Raw genomic sequence first — 17,394 nt, 5'->3', positions numbered from 1 at the left:
CTTTCCCCGTGCTGGCCAGCAACAGTGTGGGTGCCCTGGGAGGCTGTCCAGGGCAGCACAGAGCCAACTCCCCCTGCCACAGATGCCAGATCTGCCCTGTCTGCCAACATCCCACTGGGACCAGTGCAAAAACCTCTTATCAGCTGTGGCCAGCAGCAGTGGGCAGCAGCAGGGCCCCGTCAGGCCGTGGCGCGCCCTGGGGCAGCGTGGTGCAATCCCTGCAGTCAGAGCAGGAGGGAGGTTCCTGTGACACACCGGGCTCGGGGCCAGCTGGAGGGACAGCGGCTCTCAGAGACAGACCCACGGCTCCTGGGGGATGCAGGCGGCCCACAACACGTCAGCAAGCCCTTCCAGCTGCCCCGGGTCATGGCCTTTGATGACATCCTGCGTCTCCCACTGCTCCTGTTCAGCAGCCGTGGTCAGTGCCTCACCCTGGCACTGCTGGGACACTTCCCTGGGGCACCATGAGCCTCTGCAGCTGCTGAGCGCTGCCCAAGCCCAAAGCCATCGCTGCAGTGACTGCAGGTGTCCCTCGCTGCGACACCAGTGGGGTTCCACCCCAGCCGGCCACCAAGGCCCACACAGCCACTCACTCACTGCCCCACCAGCAGGATCAGAGACAGAATCGAGGGCAAGAACGAGAAAAGACGTGAGCTGAACCAAAACCAATGTAATAGGGAAAGCAAAAGCCATGCATGCAAACAGAGCAAAGCAAGGAATTCATTCACCGCTTCCCATGGGCAGGTGGGTGTCCAGCAGGACTGCAGGGTCCATCACAGGTAATGATGGGAAGACAAAGGCCATCATTCCAAGTGTGGATCACTTCTTTCTTCTTCCTCCGACTTTATATACTGATGACATATGATCTGGAACATCCCTTGGATGGGTTGGGATGAGTTATCTCACCAGTGTGTCCTCCCAAGTTCCCATGTGCTGCAGTCCCCTCACCGCAGTGGCTGAACAGAAACAAGAAAAGAAAATTAATTCCATCCCTGCCTAAACCAGCACAGCCAGCCGTGTTCTCCAGGGGACACAGATCCCACCCTTGAGCAACATCCAGACAGAGCCCCAGAAGGACATTTCCCTGTCTGTGGTCCTCTCTCCACCAGGGACCAGTCTCCATCCATTCCTTATGGTTCAACATTTGCCTCTGCAATCAGCATGGAGACCAAAGATCTCCAAAGGAAGAGCTCCATCATGCCCCAGCCAGAGGTGCCATTGCAATGGGGACGGCCCAGGTCTATCCCAGTATGCCCCTCATGCTCCATTTCCTCTGGATAAGACAAGGCTGCAACTTTGCCCAGGGTGGGGAGAGACATGGAGAGCAGATCAGCTCTGAAATGCTCACTCTGTCGGTAGGGAATTGTGTTTGCCCTTATCTGGGAAACTTATTGTTTGGCATTGTTTTCCTGGAAAAGCAGCACTTCATGGTACTGTTGCAGTGAGCACCTTGGGTCTCTATGGCCACAGAACTGGTCTTTGGACAACCTGTCCACGACCCACCATCCTCCTGGGAAGCCCACCCAGGCCGGGGTCAGGAGGGGGGAAATTTCACCCCATGAATCTCCAAATGACCACTATCATCCCCAGTACCTCCTGCTGACACATCTCCCATGACTCTGGCTGCCCCAAACCCCTCAGAAGTGGCCCTGTCCTGCCTAGGACCTGGCCAGGACCCTTTCAGAGAGGGCACTTCTGGGTCTGCCCTCAGCTGCCCTTTCCAGAGCCCCCAGTCCCCTCAACAGTTCACACAACCACAGCTGGCTGGAGACCCTGTCCCTGCTGCCCACACTGGGGCAGGACAAGGCAAAGCCAGAGAGGTCCCAGCAGCTGAGAGAAAAGGCCTGATCAGGAGAGAGAAGATGGGGATCTCCAGTGTAACCCAGAGCTGGGATGTCTGGACATGGAGCTGGGGTCTTGAGGGAGGGTAGAGGAGCAGAGACCTACAGCTCTGCAGCCCTGGCTCTTGTCTGACTGGGCCGAATTTTAGGCAGATTAACCCTTTTTGGGCACCGAAGTCAGGTATCAGTTATTGTGGTGTTGCTGTTAACAAAAGGAAGAAACATTTCAGCCTGGGGCTGGTGACACAGAGGAACACGTTGCCCAGTGTGTTTGCACAGGCCCTGAGGTTGGACACAGTTCTGAGGCACCTGGTCTAGAGCAAGATGGCCCAGCACAAAGCAGGGCATTGCACTAGGTGGTCTCTTATGATCCCTGCAAAACCAAACAATCCCATGACTTTGGGATACTTTAACCCTTTCACATTCCCCAGAATTGCCCTGGGAAGATCCCACCCCACAGAGCCAGTGTCCCCCTGGCCCTCCCTGGGGCACTCCATGAGTCAAAGCAGCACACTGACAACACTGGCTTCCCAGGGATTCTTTTATTAGCAGAAACAGGGGGAAATGCCCTTGGAGTTCAGGTACCAGCTGGAAAAGGGCTTGGCAATCTCAAGGGACCCTTGGAGGTTGGGCCCACATCACAACATTCCCAACTTCCTGCCACTCTTTGAAAATAAAGAGGAGGCTACGAGCCTGCAGCTCTTCCAATGGCCTTCCCAGCAGAGCCAGATGCTTCTTCCTATGAGGATAAGGCACCACCTGGTTCTGCCGTGGTCACAACCATCTCCAGAGTCGGTGCCCGGGCCGGGAGATCCCATCAGCTGCCACGGAGTGGGGAATGCCAGCGAGGCTGGGGAGAGCCTGCAGTGCTCAGCGACGGGGACGTCTTGTGCTTCCTGACAGCAGCGCCGGTCCTGCAACAGCAGCATTCCTTAACTCCAAGGCTCATCCCAGGGGCACACAGCACCCTCAGCCCTCAAGCCCTGCAGTCTCTGCACAGGGCAATGGCACGGGTTCCCTCCTGCAGCATGCAGAGGGAGATGCAGCCCCAGCTGAGGGGACAGCCCCCATTTCTAGGCCCTTCCCAGCAGGTCCCCTGCCCTGCACTCTTGGGCACCTCTCCCAAGAGAGAGCCCAGCCACTGCCTTGCTGCCCCTGGACTCTGCATGTCCCCAGCTCTTACCTGGTGGCCAGGACAGGGTCACCAGCTGGGCTGGCCCTCGCTGGGGCTGATCTGCTCCAGGATCTGGCTGTACCTCCGGGTCAGGGCGTTGGTGTCCCTGGTGAGGTGGGTGAGGACCTGCTGCAGGCCATTCAGGTGGTGGGACAGGCGCTCCTCCAGCTGGGCATCCTCGGCCTCGTTGCTGTCCGAGGATGTGTCCACGTCGGCGTCGGCATCGCTGGGGCTCTGGTCAGCGACAGAGGCCAGGCCTTTCTCCACCATGGGCTTGATGGCCTTGAGGAGCTGGTAGCGCTCGTAGAGGTCCGTGCGGCTCTCTGCAGCCGGGGCTGCCCCCTCCTGCTGCGGGAAGACCCCTCGGAGCAGGCTGGGGAACATCACCTCCCGCTCCATCTTCTGCGTGGCTGAGAAGTACTGCTCCATGGCCCTTCTGCTGCTGCTCTGGCAGTGCTGCTCTGGGCTCTCCTGACACTGTCACCTGCTCCCTGTCCCTGCGGGGGCTTTTTATGCACTGCTGGGGCACATCCCTCCCCTGCTGTCCTGCCCTGCCAGCCCAGATGGGCTGGATGGCCTTGGGGTGGGGCTTGGCTCCAGCCCAGCCGGGGCTCTGCCCTGCAGTGTCCCTGGCTCTGTGCAATCTTTCCTGGCCCAGGCTCCCAGTGGCCTTCACCCGAGCTGGCCAGGGGTCCTGCTGCCTCCCCATGCCAGGAACTGCAGGGGTAGAAAGAAGGAGAGTTGCCCAGGATCCTCTCCCATCCTGTCCTGTATTATCTCAGTCCCTAGTGCGAGCAGTTCTGGAGCTCTCTGGGTGTGGGTCCAGCTCCTGCCCCCCAGTTTGGGAAGGCTGCAGTGGACCATCAACTCCCTTCCTTCCTCCTGCCATGCACTCAGGACGTGAACATGCCTGGGATATTGAGCAACACTCTTGGCAGATATTCAGAAATTTGGAACACTCTGGAAATTCACTGGAGCCTTGTCCCATTGAGTGTCCGGGTTCAATGGAGCCTGCCAGTGTCCAGAGATTTGGGTATCCAGGAGCATCCAAATCCCCAAACTGCCCCTGAGCTCAGCAGGGATGTGGCAGGGTCAGGGACCTGACTCCATGATATGTAACTCCTGTGGCAGCAAAACAGAGCCATTACTGCTCCCAGGGGGATTGTGGACATGGGTACCCTGCCATGGTCACAATTCTGGGAGAGCAAAAGCCACAGCCAGGACAGCAGCCAGCATTGCCTGTCCCTGCATGTCCCTGAGGCGTGTGGCAATCAGGGAAAGTGGTTCTATCTGGGGAAAGGCTGTGGGGTACCTGGTTCCTTTTGCAGCCCTTGGTGCTGGCAGCTCTCCCTCTGTCCCCCTGTGTCCCAGCCAGGTGCCCGCACTGCCCTGCAGCCTTTGCCCACCCTTTCCCCTCCCGTCCTCGGCACCCCTCTTGTCCCTTTCCTTGTGCCCTGCCATCTCTTTGTGTCCTGCCATGGGGCCCATTGCTGCACCAAGGGGTGTGGGTGCTGCTGGCCCCGTGCAGGTGCCAGACAGAGGCTTGGCCACATCAGGGCACCTGGGCCACTGCGGAGCTTCCTGCAGGTGCAGGCACATCACAGGGCTCTGGGGACAGAGGGACACAGAGGATGCTTTGCCATCCTGCTCCCCTCACTGCTTCCCAAGCTGCTCATAGGGAGCATGGGCAGAATGTTTGGGGGTGACGGGCTCGGCCAATTCTGATTGCTCTCCTGCCCCTCCTCCTCGGGACATGAATAACTGCTAAATCCACTCTGTGCCACTGGGGACCCCATCAGCCAAAACGGCAACCTGACATCTCCCACATTAAGGGAGACACTCAAAAGTGCTTGGGAGCTGCCACTGCCAGCAGGGATGGCAGGAGCAGGTGGACAAGGAGTGCTGCTGGAGCACAGCACAGCCACCACAGGGGTGAAGCCAGGCTGGGTTTGGGCTGAGCTGAACTGGGGTGCCAGTCTTGGTTTTGGTCCCTGGGGAGGCTGCTCAGGACCACCAGGGTCCCCAGGAGCTGCACTGATATCCTCAGGTCTCTGCTGCCCCAGACCCCCACATTTGGGCAAGCAGAGCCCTGACCTGTGCTCTAATGAAGGGTCCTGCCCCAGGCCCAGCCCCAGCTCAGAGTGCAGATCCTGCCACCACATGTGTCCCAAAGTGTCTCTGAATCATCCCTGGCACATCCTCCTCTCTTATCCCTCCATGGCACCAAGGCAAGGGAGTGTGGCACCATGCTCAGCACATGGAGCTGGGAGGAGAAGGAAGAGGGGCACAGCCAGAGTGACAGCAGTCGTCCTGCCAGGTCACCATGACACGCAGTGGAGCCCTGCTCTCCTGCAGGTGACTGAACTCCTGAGTGCCAGTGGGAAGAGGGTGAATTAATTCTGCCTTTTGCTTTGGGTTTTTGTGCAGCTTTTCCTTTTCCGTGGAGCTGTCTTCCCTTCTTACAGCAAGATTTCTCTCTTTTACCCTCTCCAGTTCTCTCCCCCAGCCTGCTGTGGGGCTGAGTTTCCAGCAGGGCTCAAAGCATGATATCCACAGTGAAGCTCCAGCCCCTGGGCAGATGTGTCCCACCCTGAGGCCGCCCTGGGGGGACTCTACCTCTCTGAGCCTTTGGGAAGCTCCATGGTGAACCAGAAATCCTGAGAACATAAGGCTGCCAGTGTGAGCAAAGCTCAGTGCAGCCCTGGGCAGCCCGGAATGCCAGGAGCAGCCAGAAAGGGAGAAGAGGAGCAGTGGGGTGAGGTCTGAAGAGGAGAGGGCTGGTGGCAGAATGGGCACCTGGCTGGGCTGTGAGTGGACAGCGGGAGACCTGCCAACACTCAGGGTTCCAAAGGGAGGAAGGACACTGCGGCCTTTCCCAAAATAGAACCAATTCCTCCAATTGCCACATACTGCAAGAATAGCAGGGACAGCAGTCCTGGACATTGACCATCCATGGAGTGGGGTTGATGTGGTGGGACCCCCAAGCCGGGACAGGTGAAGGCCTCAGGGAGTCTGGGCCCAGAGCCAGGGGTGACAATGAGGAGAGGTGCCCGGCTTCTCTCCCATCCTTTCCTATGCTATCTCACCACCCAGCAGGTTCAGTTTTGGGGTCCTGTGGGAGTGGGTCCACCTGCTGCTCCCTGGTGTGGCCAGGCTGCAGGCAGCGGTGCTGCTGGGGATGTCGCCTCCCCCACGCCTCCCTGCCATGGGCTCAGGATGTGAGCACTCCAGGGACATTGAGCAGGCTCTGTCCATGACTGCCAGCCTGAACTCGGCAGCACACAGCGGTGTGGAACATCTCACTGCGAGTGCTCTGCTGCATGGGATCCTACCTGGGTCATGAGGACATGCAATGGGAACAGAGATGGGACCAAATGCCACAGGGGAGCTGCATCCATGGGACTGAGCTTTCATTGCCCACAGTGGAGCACAGATGGTACCACCTTCACACCCATCCTGCCCATCCCAGAGCTGAGGCCATGGCAGGGCAATGGCCAGGACTGCTCTCCCTTCTTATCTCACAGTATGTGGCAATTGGAGGAATTGGTTCTATTCTGGGCAAGACCACGGGGTCCTTCTGCCATTTTGCAACCCTCAGAGTTGGCAGGTCTCCCTCTGTCCCCTCACAGCCCAGCCAGGTGCCCATTCTGCCACCTGCCCCCTCTCCCTCTGACTTGAACCCACGGCTCCTATTCTCCCTAATGGGGTCATGAAATGCACAGAGTGGATTTGGCAATTATTTGTGTCCCATGTAACAGGAGCAGGAGAGCAATCAGTCTCTGCCGAGCTCCTGTCATCCCCAAACATTCTGCCCATGCTCCCGATGAGCAGCTTGGGAAGCAGTGAGGGGAGCAGGATGGCAAAGCATCCCCTGTGTCCCTCTGTCCCCAGAGCCCTGTGATGTGCCTGCACCTGCAGGAAGCTCTGCAGTGGCCCAGGTGCCCTGATGTGGCCAAGCCTCTGTCTGGCACCTGCATGGGGCCAGCAGCACCCACACTCCTGGGTGCATCAATGGGCCCCATGGCAGGACACAAAAAGATGGCAGGGCACAAGGAAAGGGACAAGAGGGGTGCCGAGGACAGGAGGGGAAAGGGTGGGCAAAGGCTGCGTGGCAGTGCGGGCACTGGGCTGGGTCATAGAGGGACAGAGGGAGAGCTGCCAGCACCAAGGGCTGCAAATGGAACCAGGTACCCCACAGCCTTTCCCCAGATAGAACCACTTTCCCTGATTGCCACACGCCTCAGGGACATGCAGGGACAGGCAATGCTGGCTGCTGTCCTGGCTGTGGCTTTTGCTCTCCCAGAACTGTGACCATGGCAGCATACCCATGTCCATAATCCCCTGGGGGCAGCAATGGCTCTGTGTTGCTGCCACAGGAGTTACACAGCATGGAGTCAGCACTCTGTCCCTGGAAACTAAGCACAGGAGGACATTGAGGGCATTGGATATTTCTGGGCACCCAAATCTCTGGACACCCGCAGGCTCCATTGTCTCCAGACTGTCCTGGTTTGTAAGATAAGCTTGTATTCTATTTGCCATCTGTTGGAGGTTGGGCAGGTTTATTATCTCTTCCAAGAACAATGGTTTGCTCCGAAGAGGTAATGGTTTGTTAATGGGCCATTGACTGATTCAGTGCAGGGCTGGTAACTTAACACCATACCATTGTGAGATGCTCCACCCAGAGCGGGAAGCCAAGCACTCTTTTATTGTATAAAGTGGTAGCTTTCGGGAGACAGAGTAGCTTTCTCTTTGCGGGATTCCCAGAGAAGAAGCTCCTTCGGCAGGATTCCTCAAGAAGCGGCAGGAGCGCCGTGAGGCGGCAGCGGCGGAGCTTGGAGGCAACTCCGGCGCAGAGGAAGACCAGCCCAACTGCCACCAGATCTTCAGAGAAAACTATACCCTTCTAAAGATCACCACTGCAGCTGCAATTCATCAGCCGCTGCAAGAGGAGCAGCTATCATTTCAACCGAACTGCTACCAACACCCCGAATCCTCAGGTTGTGGACTTTATCACTAGTTTTGTTTGTACCAATTGCATTTGCCTTTTTAAATTGTTATTTAGTTTCTCCTAGTAAAGAATTGTTACTCCTATTCCCATATCTTTGCCTGAGAGCCGTTTAATTTAAAAATCCTGGTAATTTGGAGGGAGGGGGTTTACCTTCTCCATTGCACAGGAGGCTTTTGCCCTCCTTCACAGACTCCTGTCTTGTCAAACCAAGACACAGACAACCAGTGGGAATAGGTTCCAGTGAATTTCCAGAGTGTTCCAGATTTCCCTATGTGTGCTAAAGGCATTGCTCAATGTCCCTGGCGTGTTCACGTCACGAGTGCATGGCAGCAGGAAGGAGGGGAGGTGACAGTCTCCTACAGCCTTCCCAAACTGGGGGGCAGGAGCTGGACCCACACCCAGTGGGTTCCAGAACTGGTCGCTTTGGGGACTGAGGTAACACAGGACAGGATGGGAGAGGCCATGGGCACCTCTCCTCCTTTCTACCCCCGCAGTTCCTGGCATGGGGAGGCAGCAAGACCCCTGGCCAGCTCGGGTGAAGGCCACCGGGAGCCTGGGCCAAGAAAGATTGCACAGAGACAGGGACACTGCAGGGCAGAGCCCCAGCTGGGCTGGAGCCAAGCCCCACCCCAAGGCCATCCAGACCATCCGGGCTGGCAGGGGAGGACAGCAGGGGAGGGATGTGCCCCAGCAGTGCATAAAAAGCCCCCGCAGGGACAGGGAGCAGGTGACAGTGTCAGGAGAGCCCAGAGCAGCACTGCCAGAGCAGCAGCAGAAGGGCCATGGAGCAGTACTTCTCAGCCACGCAGAAGATGGAGCGGGAGGTGATGTTCCCCAGCCTGCTCCGAGGGGTCTTCCCGCAGCAGGAGGGGGCAGCCCCGGCTGCAGAGAGCCGCACGGACCTCTACGAGCGCTACCAGCTCCTCAAGGCCATCAAGCCCATGGTGGAGAAAGGCCTGGCCTCTGTCGCTGACCAGAGCCCCAGTGATGCCGACGCCGACGTGGACACATCCTCGGACAGCAACGAGGCCGAGGATGCCCAGCTGGAGGAGCGCCTGTCCCACCACCTGAATGGCCTGCAGCAGGTCCTCACCCACCTCACCAGGGACACCAACGCCCTGACCCGGAGGTACAGCCAGATCCTGGAGCAGATCAGCCCCAGCGAGGGCCAGCCCAGCTGGTGACCCTGTCCTGGCCACCAGGTAAGAGCTGGGGACATGCGGAGTCCAGGGGCAGCAAGGCAGTGGCTGGGCTCCCTCTTGGGAGAGGTGCCCAAGAGTGCAGGGCTGGGGACCTGCTGGGAAGGGCCTAGAAATGGGGGCTGTCCCCTCAGCTGGGGCTGCATCTCCCTCTGCATGCTGCAGGAGGGAACCCGTGCCATTGCCCTGTGCAGAGACTGCAGGGCTTGAGGGCTGAGGGTGCTGTGTGCCCCTGGGATGAGCCTTGGAGTTAAGGAATGCTGCTGTTGCAGGACCGGCGCTGCTGTCGGAAAGCACAAGACGTCCCCGTCGCTGAGCACTGCAGGCTCTCCCCAGCCTCGCTGGCATTCCCCACTCCGTGGCAGCTGATGGGATCTCCCGGCCCGGGCACCGACTCTGGAGATGGTTGTGACCACGGCAGAACCAGGTGGTGCCTTATCCTCATAGGAAGAAGCATCTGGCTCTGCTGGGAAGGCCATTGGAAGAGCTGCAGGCTCGTAGCCTCCTCTTTATTTTCAAAGAGTGGCAGGAAGTTGGGAATGTTGTGATGTGGGCCCAACCTCCAAGGGTCCCTTGAGATTGCCAAGCCCTTTTCCAGCTGGTACCTGGACTCCAAGGGCATTTCCCCCTGTTTCTGCTAATAAAAGAATCCCTGGGAAGCCAGTGTTGTCAGTGTGCTGCTTTCACTCATGGAGTGCCCCAGGGAGGGCCAGGGGGACACTGGCTCTGTGGGGTGGGATCTTCCCAGGGGAATTCTGGGGAATGTGAAAGGGCTGAAGTATCCAAATGTCATGGGATTGTTTGGTTTTGCAGGGATCTTTAGAGACCACCTAGTGCAATGCCCTGCTTTGTGCTGGGCCATCTTGCTCTAGACCAGGTGCCTCAAAACTGTGTCCAACCTCAGGGCCTGTGCAAACTCACTGGGCAACGTGTTCCTCTGTGTCACCAGCCGCAGGCTGAAATGTTTCTTTCTTTTGTTGACACCAACCCCACATTATCTGATACCTGATTTTGGTGAACAAAATGAGGGTGAATCTTCCCAACACATGGCCCAGACAAGTAACAGTGAGGGGCATCAGAGCTGTAGGTCTCAGCACCTCTTTAGAGTAGCCTCTCCCACAACCCCAGCTCCATGTCCAGGCATTCCAGCTTTGGGATACACTGGAGATTCTCATCAACTTGCTGATTGACAGCTGCTTTCCTACAAAAGCCAGACTTCTGGATACAGGAGCAGTGAGCTCCTTGGGTCTCTGTGGCCACACAGAAATGGTGTTTGGGCACCCAGTCCACAGCTCACCATTGTCCTGGGGAGCCCACCCGAAACCATGGCTCAGGACCATGGCTCACCTCCACATCAGCCCATGCCTTCCCCAGTATCTCCTGCTGACACATCTCCAATGACTCTGGCTGCCCCAAACCCCTCAGAAGTGGCCCTCTCCTGCCTAGGACCTGGCCAGGACCCTTTCAGAGAGGGCACTTCTGGGTCTGCCCTCATCTGCCCCTTCCAGAGCCCCCAGTCCCCTCAGCAGTTCACACAACCACAGCTGGCTGGAGACCCTGTCCCTGCTGCCCACACTGGGGCAGGACAAGGCAAAGCCAGAGAGGTCCCAGCAGCTGAGAGAAAAGGCCTGATCAGGAGAGAGAAGATGGGGATCTCCAGTGTAACCCAGAGCTGGGATGTCTGGACATGGAGCTGGGGTCTTGAGGGAGGGTAGAGGAGCAGAGACCTACAGCTCTGCTGCCCATGGCTCTTGTCTGACTGGGCCGAATTTTAGGCAGATTAACCCTTTTTGTGCACAGCAATCAGGCATCAGCTCTTGTGGTGTTGGTGTTAACAAAAGAAAGAAACATTTTAGTCTGAGGCTGGGGGCACAAGGGAACAGGTTGTCCAGCGAGTTTGCTCTGCCCCTAATGTTGGAGAGAGACCTGTGCCCTCCTGGGGGGTCCTGCCCCAGGCCCAGCCCCAGCTCAGAGTGCAGATCCTGCCACCACATCTGTCCCCAAGTGACTGTATCATCCTGGCACATTCTCCTCTCTTATCCCTCCATGGCACCAAGGCAAGGGAGTGTGGCACCATGCTCAGCACATGGAGCTGGAAGGAGAAGGAAGAGGGGCACAATCAGAGTGACAGCAGTCGTCCTGCCAGGTCACCATGACACGCAGTGGAGCCCTGCTCTCCTGCAGGTGACTGAACTCCTGAGTGCCAGTGGGAAGGGGTGAATGAATCCTGCCTTTTGCTTTGCTTACTTGTGCAACTTCTGCTCTCCCGGTGGAGCTGTCTTCATTACTACCCATCAGTTTTCTCTCTTTAACACTCTCCAGCCCACCTTGAAGGAGTGACAGAACAGCTGAGTGGGGCTGAGTTTCCAGCAGGGCTCAAATCATGATATCCAAAGTGAAACTCCAGCCCCTGGGCAGATGTTTCCCACCGTAAAGGCCACACTGAGGGGACACTACGATGTCTCTGAATCATCAAGAACCATCATGGTGAACCAGAAATCCTCAGAACATAAGGCTGCCAGTGTGAGCAAAGCTCAGTGCAGCCCTGGGCAGCCCGGAATGCCAGGAGCAGCCAGAAAGGGAGAAGAGGAGCAGTGGGGTGAGGTCTGAAGAGGAGAGGGCCGGTGGCAGAATGGGCACCTGGCTGGGCTGTGAGTGGACAGCGGGAGACCTGCCAACACTCAGGGTTCCAAAGGGAGGAAGGACACTGCGGCCTTTCCCAAAATAGAACCAATTCCTCCAATTGCCACATACTGCAAGAATAGCAGGGACAGCAGTCCTGGACATTGACCATCCATGGAGTGGGGTTGATGTGGTGGGACCCCCAAGCCGGGACAGGTGAAGGCCTCAGGGAGTCTGGGCCCAGAGCCAGGGGTGACAATGAGGAGAGGTGCCCGGCTTCTCTCCCATCCTTTCCTATGCTATCTCACCACCCAGCAGGTTCAGTTTTGGGGTCCTGTGGGAGTGGGTCCACCTGCTGCTCCCTGGTGTGGCCAGGCTGCAGGCAGCGGTGCTGCTGGGGATGTCGCCTCCCCCACGCCTCCCTGCCATGGGCTCAGGATGTGAGCACTCCAGGGACATTGAGCAGGCTCTGTCCATGACTGCCAGCCTGAGCTCGGCAGCACACAGCGGTGTGGAACATCTCACTGCGAGTGCTCTGCTGCATGGGATCCTACCTGGGTCATGAGGACATGCAATGGGGACAGAGATGGGACCAAATGCCACAGGGGAACTGCATCCATGGGACTGAGCTTTCATTGCCCACAGTGGAGCACAGATGGTGCCACCTTCTTACCCATCCCTCCCATCCCAGAGCTGAGGCCATGGAAGCGCAATGGCCAGGACTGCTCTCCCTTCTTATCTCACAGTATGTGGCAATTGGAGGAATTGATTCTATTTTGGGCAATACCACGGAGTCCTTCCTGCATTTTGCAACCCTCAGAGTTGGCAGGTGTCCCTCTGTCCCCTCAGCACCCATGCAGGTGCCCATTCTGCCACCTGCCCCCTCTCCATCAGACCTCAACCAACTGCTCCTATTCTCCGTAATGGGGTCATCAAATACACAGAGTGGATTTGGCAATTATTTGTGTCCCATGTAACAGGACCAGGAGAGCAATCAGAGTCTGCTGAGCCCCTGTCCCCCCCAAACATTCTGCCCATGCTCCCGATGAGCAGCTTGGGAAGCAGTGAGGGGAGCAGGAGGGCAAAGCATCCCCTGTGTCCTTCTGTCCCCAGAGCCCTGTGAGGTGCCTGCACCTGCAGGAAGCTCCGCAGTGGCCCAGGTGCCCTGATGTGGCCAAGCCTCTGTCTGGCACCTGCACGGGGCCAGCAGCACCCACACTCCTGGGTGCAGCAATGGGCCCCATGGCAGGACACAAAGAGATGCCAGGGCACAAGGAAAGGGACAAGAGGGGTGCTGAGGACGGGAGGGGAAAGGGTGGGCAAAGGCTGCGTGGCAGTGCGGGCACCTGGCTGGGACACAGGGGGACAAAGGGAGAGCTGCCAGCACCAAGGGCTGCAAAAAGAACCAGGTACCCCATAGCCTTTTCCCAGATAGAACCACTTTCCCTGATTGCCACAAAACTCAGGGACATGCAGGGACAGGCAATGCTGGCTGCTGCCCTGGCTGTGGCTTTTGCTCTCCCTCCATGGCAGGGTATCCATGTCCACAATCCTCTGGTGTCGCAGATGATAGATAAATATAATTGTTCATAAATAATACATCAACATGAGAACAGTTCTCCCATCTAGCCGGACAATGACCCTGCCTTTGGATGTGTCCTGGGGTGAAATGGACTCTTTCATCCCACCCCCCAAAAGATGTATGGTTCACCCCACACTGTTGCCTTCAGGGGAAGGCAAGGTGACCTGGTTGCAAGAAACAGCACGGCAGCCTGGTCTGGCACAGGCCACTCGGGCCAACAACACGCACTGACACCAATGTGCTGGACGGTCAAAAGGCCTTTATTATCTTATCTCATGGGTTTAAATAGTCTCGGGGGACTTTGCTACGTCAGAGGAGGTTGGTAGGGCGTCTAGGGTTAGTGAGGAGTGGAAAACTACTGGGTTAGGTGTGGTTACATGTTCTGGGGGTAGTAGATAATGTGTTGCAGGGTGAGGGAGGAAGGGTCTTTCCGTCACATCCCGAAATCTTTCGTTCTCCTGTCCCTATCTACTACATCTCCCCCCTCCTTTTCATAAATAAAATGAGGTAGTCATAGATATAGGCACTGGAGTGAGGTACAAACTTGTAACTTAGTAAGGAAAAAGGGGTTTGGTAAACCTGAGTAATTCTCGCAAGGTGAGTTTCGAAGGCTTTTGCGATTGGCAGTGTTCACAGTTTTTGGTTTATAGCATTTGTTGCTGGCCTACGAACAGAATGTTTGCCCGTTCTAGATGGGCCTGAACAAATGAGACTGGCTTGTTCAGCAGGCATGGTCCTATGGTAACAGCTAAAAGCAGTATTGCCAGTGGACCTACCAGGGTGGAAATTAAAGTGGTAAGCCAAGGCGATTGATTGAACCAGGATTCAAACCAGCTTTGTTGGGTTTCCTTGTCTCTCTTTCTCTGAGCTAGCCTGTCTCTGAGTTCTGCCATGGAGTCTTTAACGACTCCCGTATGATCTGCATAAAAGCAGCATTCCTCTTTCAAGGCTGCACTCAGTCCTCCTTGTTGCATGAACAAGAGGTCTAGTCCTCGCTTATTCTGTAAAACTACTTCTGAAAGTGAGGAGACTGATTTCTCTAGATAAGAGATGGATTTCTCGATCCTCTGCAGGTCTTCATCAATGGTCATTTGCAGCTGAGAGAGTCCATATAGTTGGGTTGTGATGGCTGAGACACCCATGGCTGTGCCAGCTGCTCCCAGGCCGAGCAGCACTGTGATAGTTATACCTGTGATTATTTCTTTTTTGTGGAGTCTGTCGTGTTCCTCAAAAAGGTGGTATACCTCTTCGTCCGAGTGGTACAGGACCCTAGGAACAATCAGAACTTGGACACAGAAGTTGATAGAGTCGTTTAATTTGGCAAGGAACACACAAGGACTCACTCCGGATCGCTGGCAAACCCACATCCCAGATGCGGATGGGACTACCCACTGATTGATCTTTCTGTTGGGCTTGACAACTTTAGTGCATAAGTTGCCTTTCTGCTTTGCTAAAGTTGCATTGCCAAAACATCTGCCTTGTCCTGTGATTTGACTCACGGTGATTCCTTTGCTGCGGTGGTGTGTTTTTCTTTCATTTAATATTTGTTTAATATCTGTTTCCCCCCCCCCGACCCCCCAATCTCCTCCTCTCCCCAGTGTCAGTCTTCCCTAGCACTCCCCTGTTTCCCCTGATAGGTTTGTGATATGTTAGTTCTGCCCTAAACTCCTCCCCTGCTATTCCCTTAGTGGTTACTGTTCCTACACCCCTCCTCCTGAGTTCTGTATAAAACCTCTGCTCCCGCCCCCGAGGGGGTCTTGGGGTTCGCTGAATAAAACCATCCCGTTCACCCCCCAAGTCCCGTGTCACCTTCGTCTGTCCCCGCGCGCCACGAACTGAACTGCAGAGCTTGCAGGGGGAAGCGGCCGCCCGTTCTCTTCCCTCACCGCTCAGCCCGGCACGGCTCGGAGTGCCGCAGCGAGAGGAGCGCATGCCGCGCCACAACATATGGTAGCAAGAGGATGGTTCCCTCCTTCGTCTTGTAAAAAAAACGGGCAAATTCGCGGGGGCGCCCGCCTCACAGAAGAAGAAGGAGGGAAGAGGAAAATCTACGGCCGTAAAAGCTCTGCCGCATGCTATGAGGAGCTGAGCGCCGAGCAAAAAAGATTGAGGCTCCGGGACCCTCTTTGTTCTCGCCATCTACCCGCCCTGGAGCAGCCGCGCTGCACGGGCAGCCGGGCTGCAGAGCTTTTTGGCAGGCAGACTTACCCGAGGACACAGAGGGCGGTTTTGGCAGCGGCTCGGGGGAGCCTGAAGAAAGGCTGACCGAGAAGAGGTTCATTCCTCGGTCAGCATCTGCAGTGAGACCACCGGAGGCTGATAGTGGCCGAAACCAAGGCTTCAGGGACGAGTCTTGGTTTAACGGGAACACCCAGGCCTCCGGAAGGGCCAAAACCGGGAAGGAACATCCCCAGTTTTCAGCGCGACTTTTCCATCGAGTCGAGGAGAAGATCCAAGCCATCTCCGTCCGAGCCTGCAAGGTAAGGTAGGCTACACGGGGGGGGGGATCGCCCCGATGGGCGGCTGGGTCTGCCACTTTTTTTTTTGCGTTTTAACCCCCGTCTGCGCCCAGACTGGGGCTGTAGCCTTGCATGTCCCTGGCAGGTGGGTGGGTTTTCCTTTTCTGGGGGAAGCTAGCACTGAGTGCTATTCTTCGCCTAGTCTTCTGTGGGGACCTAGATTGGATTGCTTTTTCTTCTCCTCAAAAATGTTGTCTTCTCTATCCTCCCCTCCCCATTCTGGGCTGGACGGAGGGGGTAGAAAAGACACCAGTAGGGAACAGTTAAGAGGGCGACATGTTAATTATGGGAGGGTAGTTAAAAGAGGCCCTTTACATCCAGCTGCGTCGGGCCCCCTCCTGTAAATTTCCCTTTTTGCTTCTGTGAAGCTCCCTATATCCCCATCCCCTCGGACTTTCCTAAAACCCTTTCCTATCCTCCCTTGGGGATTGCTGTGGCTGAGCCGCCCCAAGTGCCCTGCCGGACACTGCTCAGGCCAAGTGCAGTGTATCTGGCACCCCCTCCCAAGATGGCGCTGGCCACGCCGCTCGGGACCCATTTTCCTGCCTTGACCCTTCTTTTCTGCCCCTGGTTTCCCGCCAGTCCCATTTCTCTCCCAATGGCCCTGCACCGTCCCTGCACGAGGCTAGTCCCTATTGTGGGGAGGCGGGGTTGGATATTCCCCCATCCTTCTTCGGGCTCTTCCTCCGGGGGGAAGGTCGGGAGGGATCTTCTTCTGAGGAAATGGAGCCGAAACCCGGGACTGGGGATCCGTCATTTTGTCTTCCCCCTAAAATGGCGGCGCCCCGGTCCACCCCTTACCGATACCCCCTGTTAATCATGGCAATCACTAATTAAGTGATTGTCTGATTCCCCTATCCTATTCCTTAATGTACCCTACCCAATACTCCTTTTTATTTAACTACGAATTCCTCTTTTTGCTTTTAATTATTTTTTGAATAATCTATTTGTTGAGTTATATTTTATAGAAAGAAATATCATCCCAGTTAATTAATACTCAAGATATTATGCCCACCTCTCAAACGGACATTCAAATTGAACAAACCACATCGCTATCCGCTGACTCTGCTTTAAGACAAGCGCTGATATCTGCTGACTCTGCTTTAAGAATTTAAGAAGCTGAACATCGCAAGCGCCGTAACGAAGCAAATTCTAAATCAGATGAAGTCACAAATCCTGCTGTGCTTTGTACCCTTAATTTGGACTTTCGTTTAGGACAATTTTATATATTCCAGATGAAGTTTTTATATGTTTCATATGTTATAATCACAATTAGTTTATCATTTTTTTATGTCTTTCAACTTATGTTTTTTTTTAATAATATGTAATGTTACAATTTGATTTTATATTAAGCTGTTTTATTGTAATTATAATTAATTCAGTCTTTTCTAATATTTTTTGACTTAAAGGCTGTGTTTTTAACCATTATTGCTACAGGAATCACGTAGC

General features: G+C 55.8%; 2 protein-coding genes across 2 annotated transcripts; one reads left to right on the top strand and one right to left on the bottom strand.

The window, feature by feature from the left end:
* Nucleotides 1–2,368: 2,368 nt before the first annotated feature.
* Nucleotides 2,369–3,524, bottom strand: LOC144245897 (thyroid hormone-inducible hepatic protein-like). Its single transcript, XM_077781300.2, has 2 exons — nt 3,025–3,524; nt 2,369–2,755 (listed from the first exon to the last, which is right to left on the bottom strand). The coding sequence occupies exon 1, from the start codon at nt 3,442–3,444 to the stop codon at nt 3,043–3,045; it is 402 nt and encodes a 133-aa protein (XP_077637426.1). The 5' UTR covers nt 3,445–3,524; the 3' UTR covers nt 2,369–2,755; nt 3,025–3,042.
* Nucleotides 3,525–8,724: 5,200 nt separating this feature from the next.
* On the top strand, nt 8,725–9,881 carry LOC110472300 (thyroid hormone-inducible hepatic protein). The gene is made up of 2 exons (XM_077781299.2): nt 8,725–9,225; nt 9,495–9,881. The coding sequence occupies exon 1, from the start codon at nt 8,806–8,808 to the stop codon at nt 9,205–9,207; it is 402 nt and encodes a 133-aa protein (XP_077637425.2). The 5' UTR covers nt 8,725–8,805; the 3' UTR covers nt 9,208–9,225; nt 9,495–9,881.
* Nucleotides 9,882–17,394: the final 7,513 nt, after the last annotated feature.

The sequence above is a fragment of the Lonchura striata genome, chromosome 1, assembly GCF_050655825.1.
Source record: "Lonchura striata isolate lonStrDom1 chromosome 1, ASM5065582v1, whole genome shotgun sequence".
Classification (NCBI taxonomy): Eukaryota; Metazoa; Chordata; class Aves; order Passeriformes; family Estrildidae; genus Lonchura; species Lonchura striata.
This window is presented reverse-complemented; position numbering and strand designations above follow the sequence as displayed.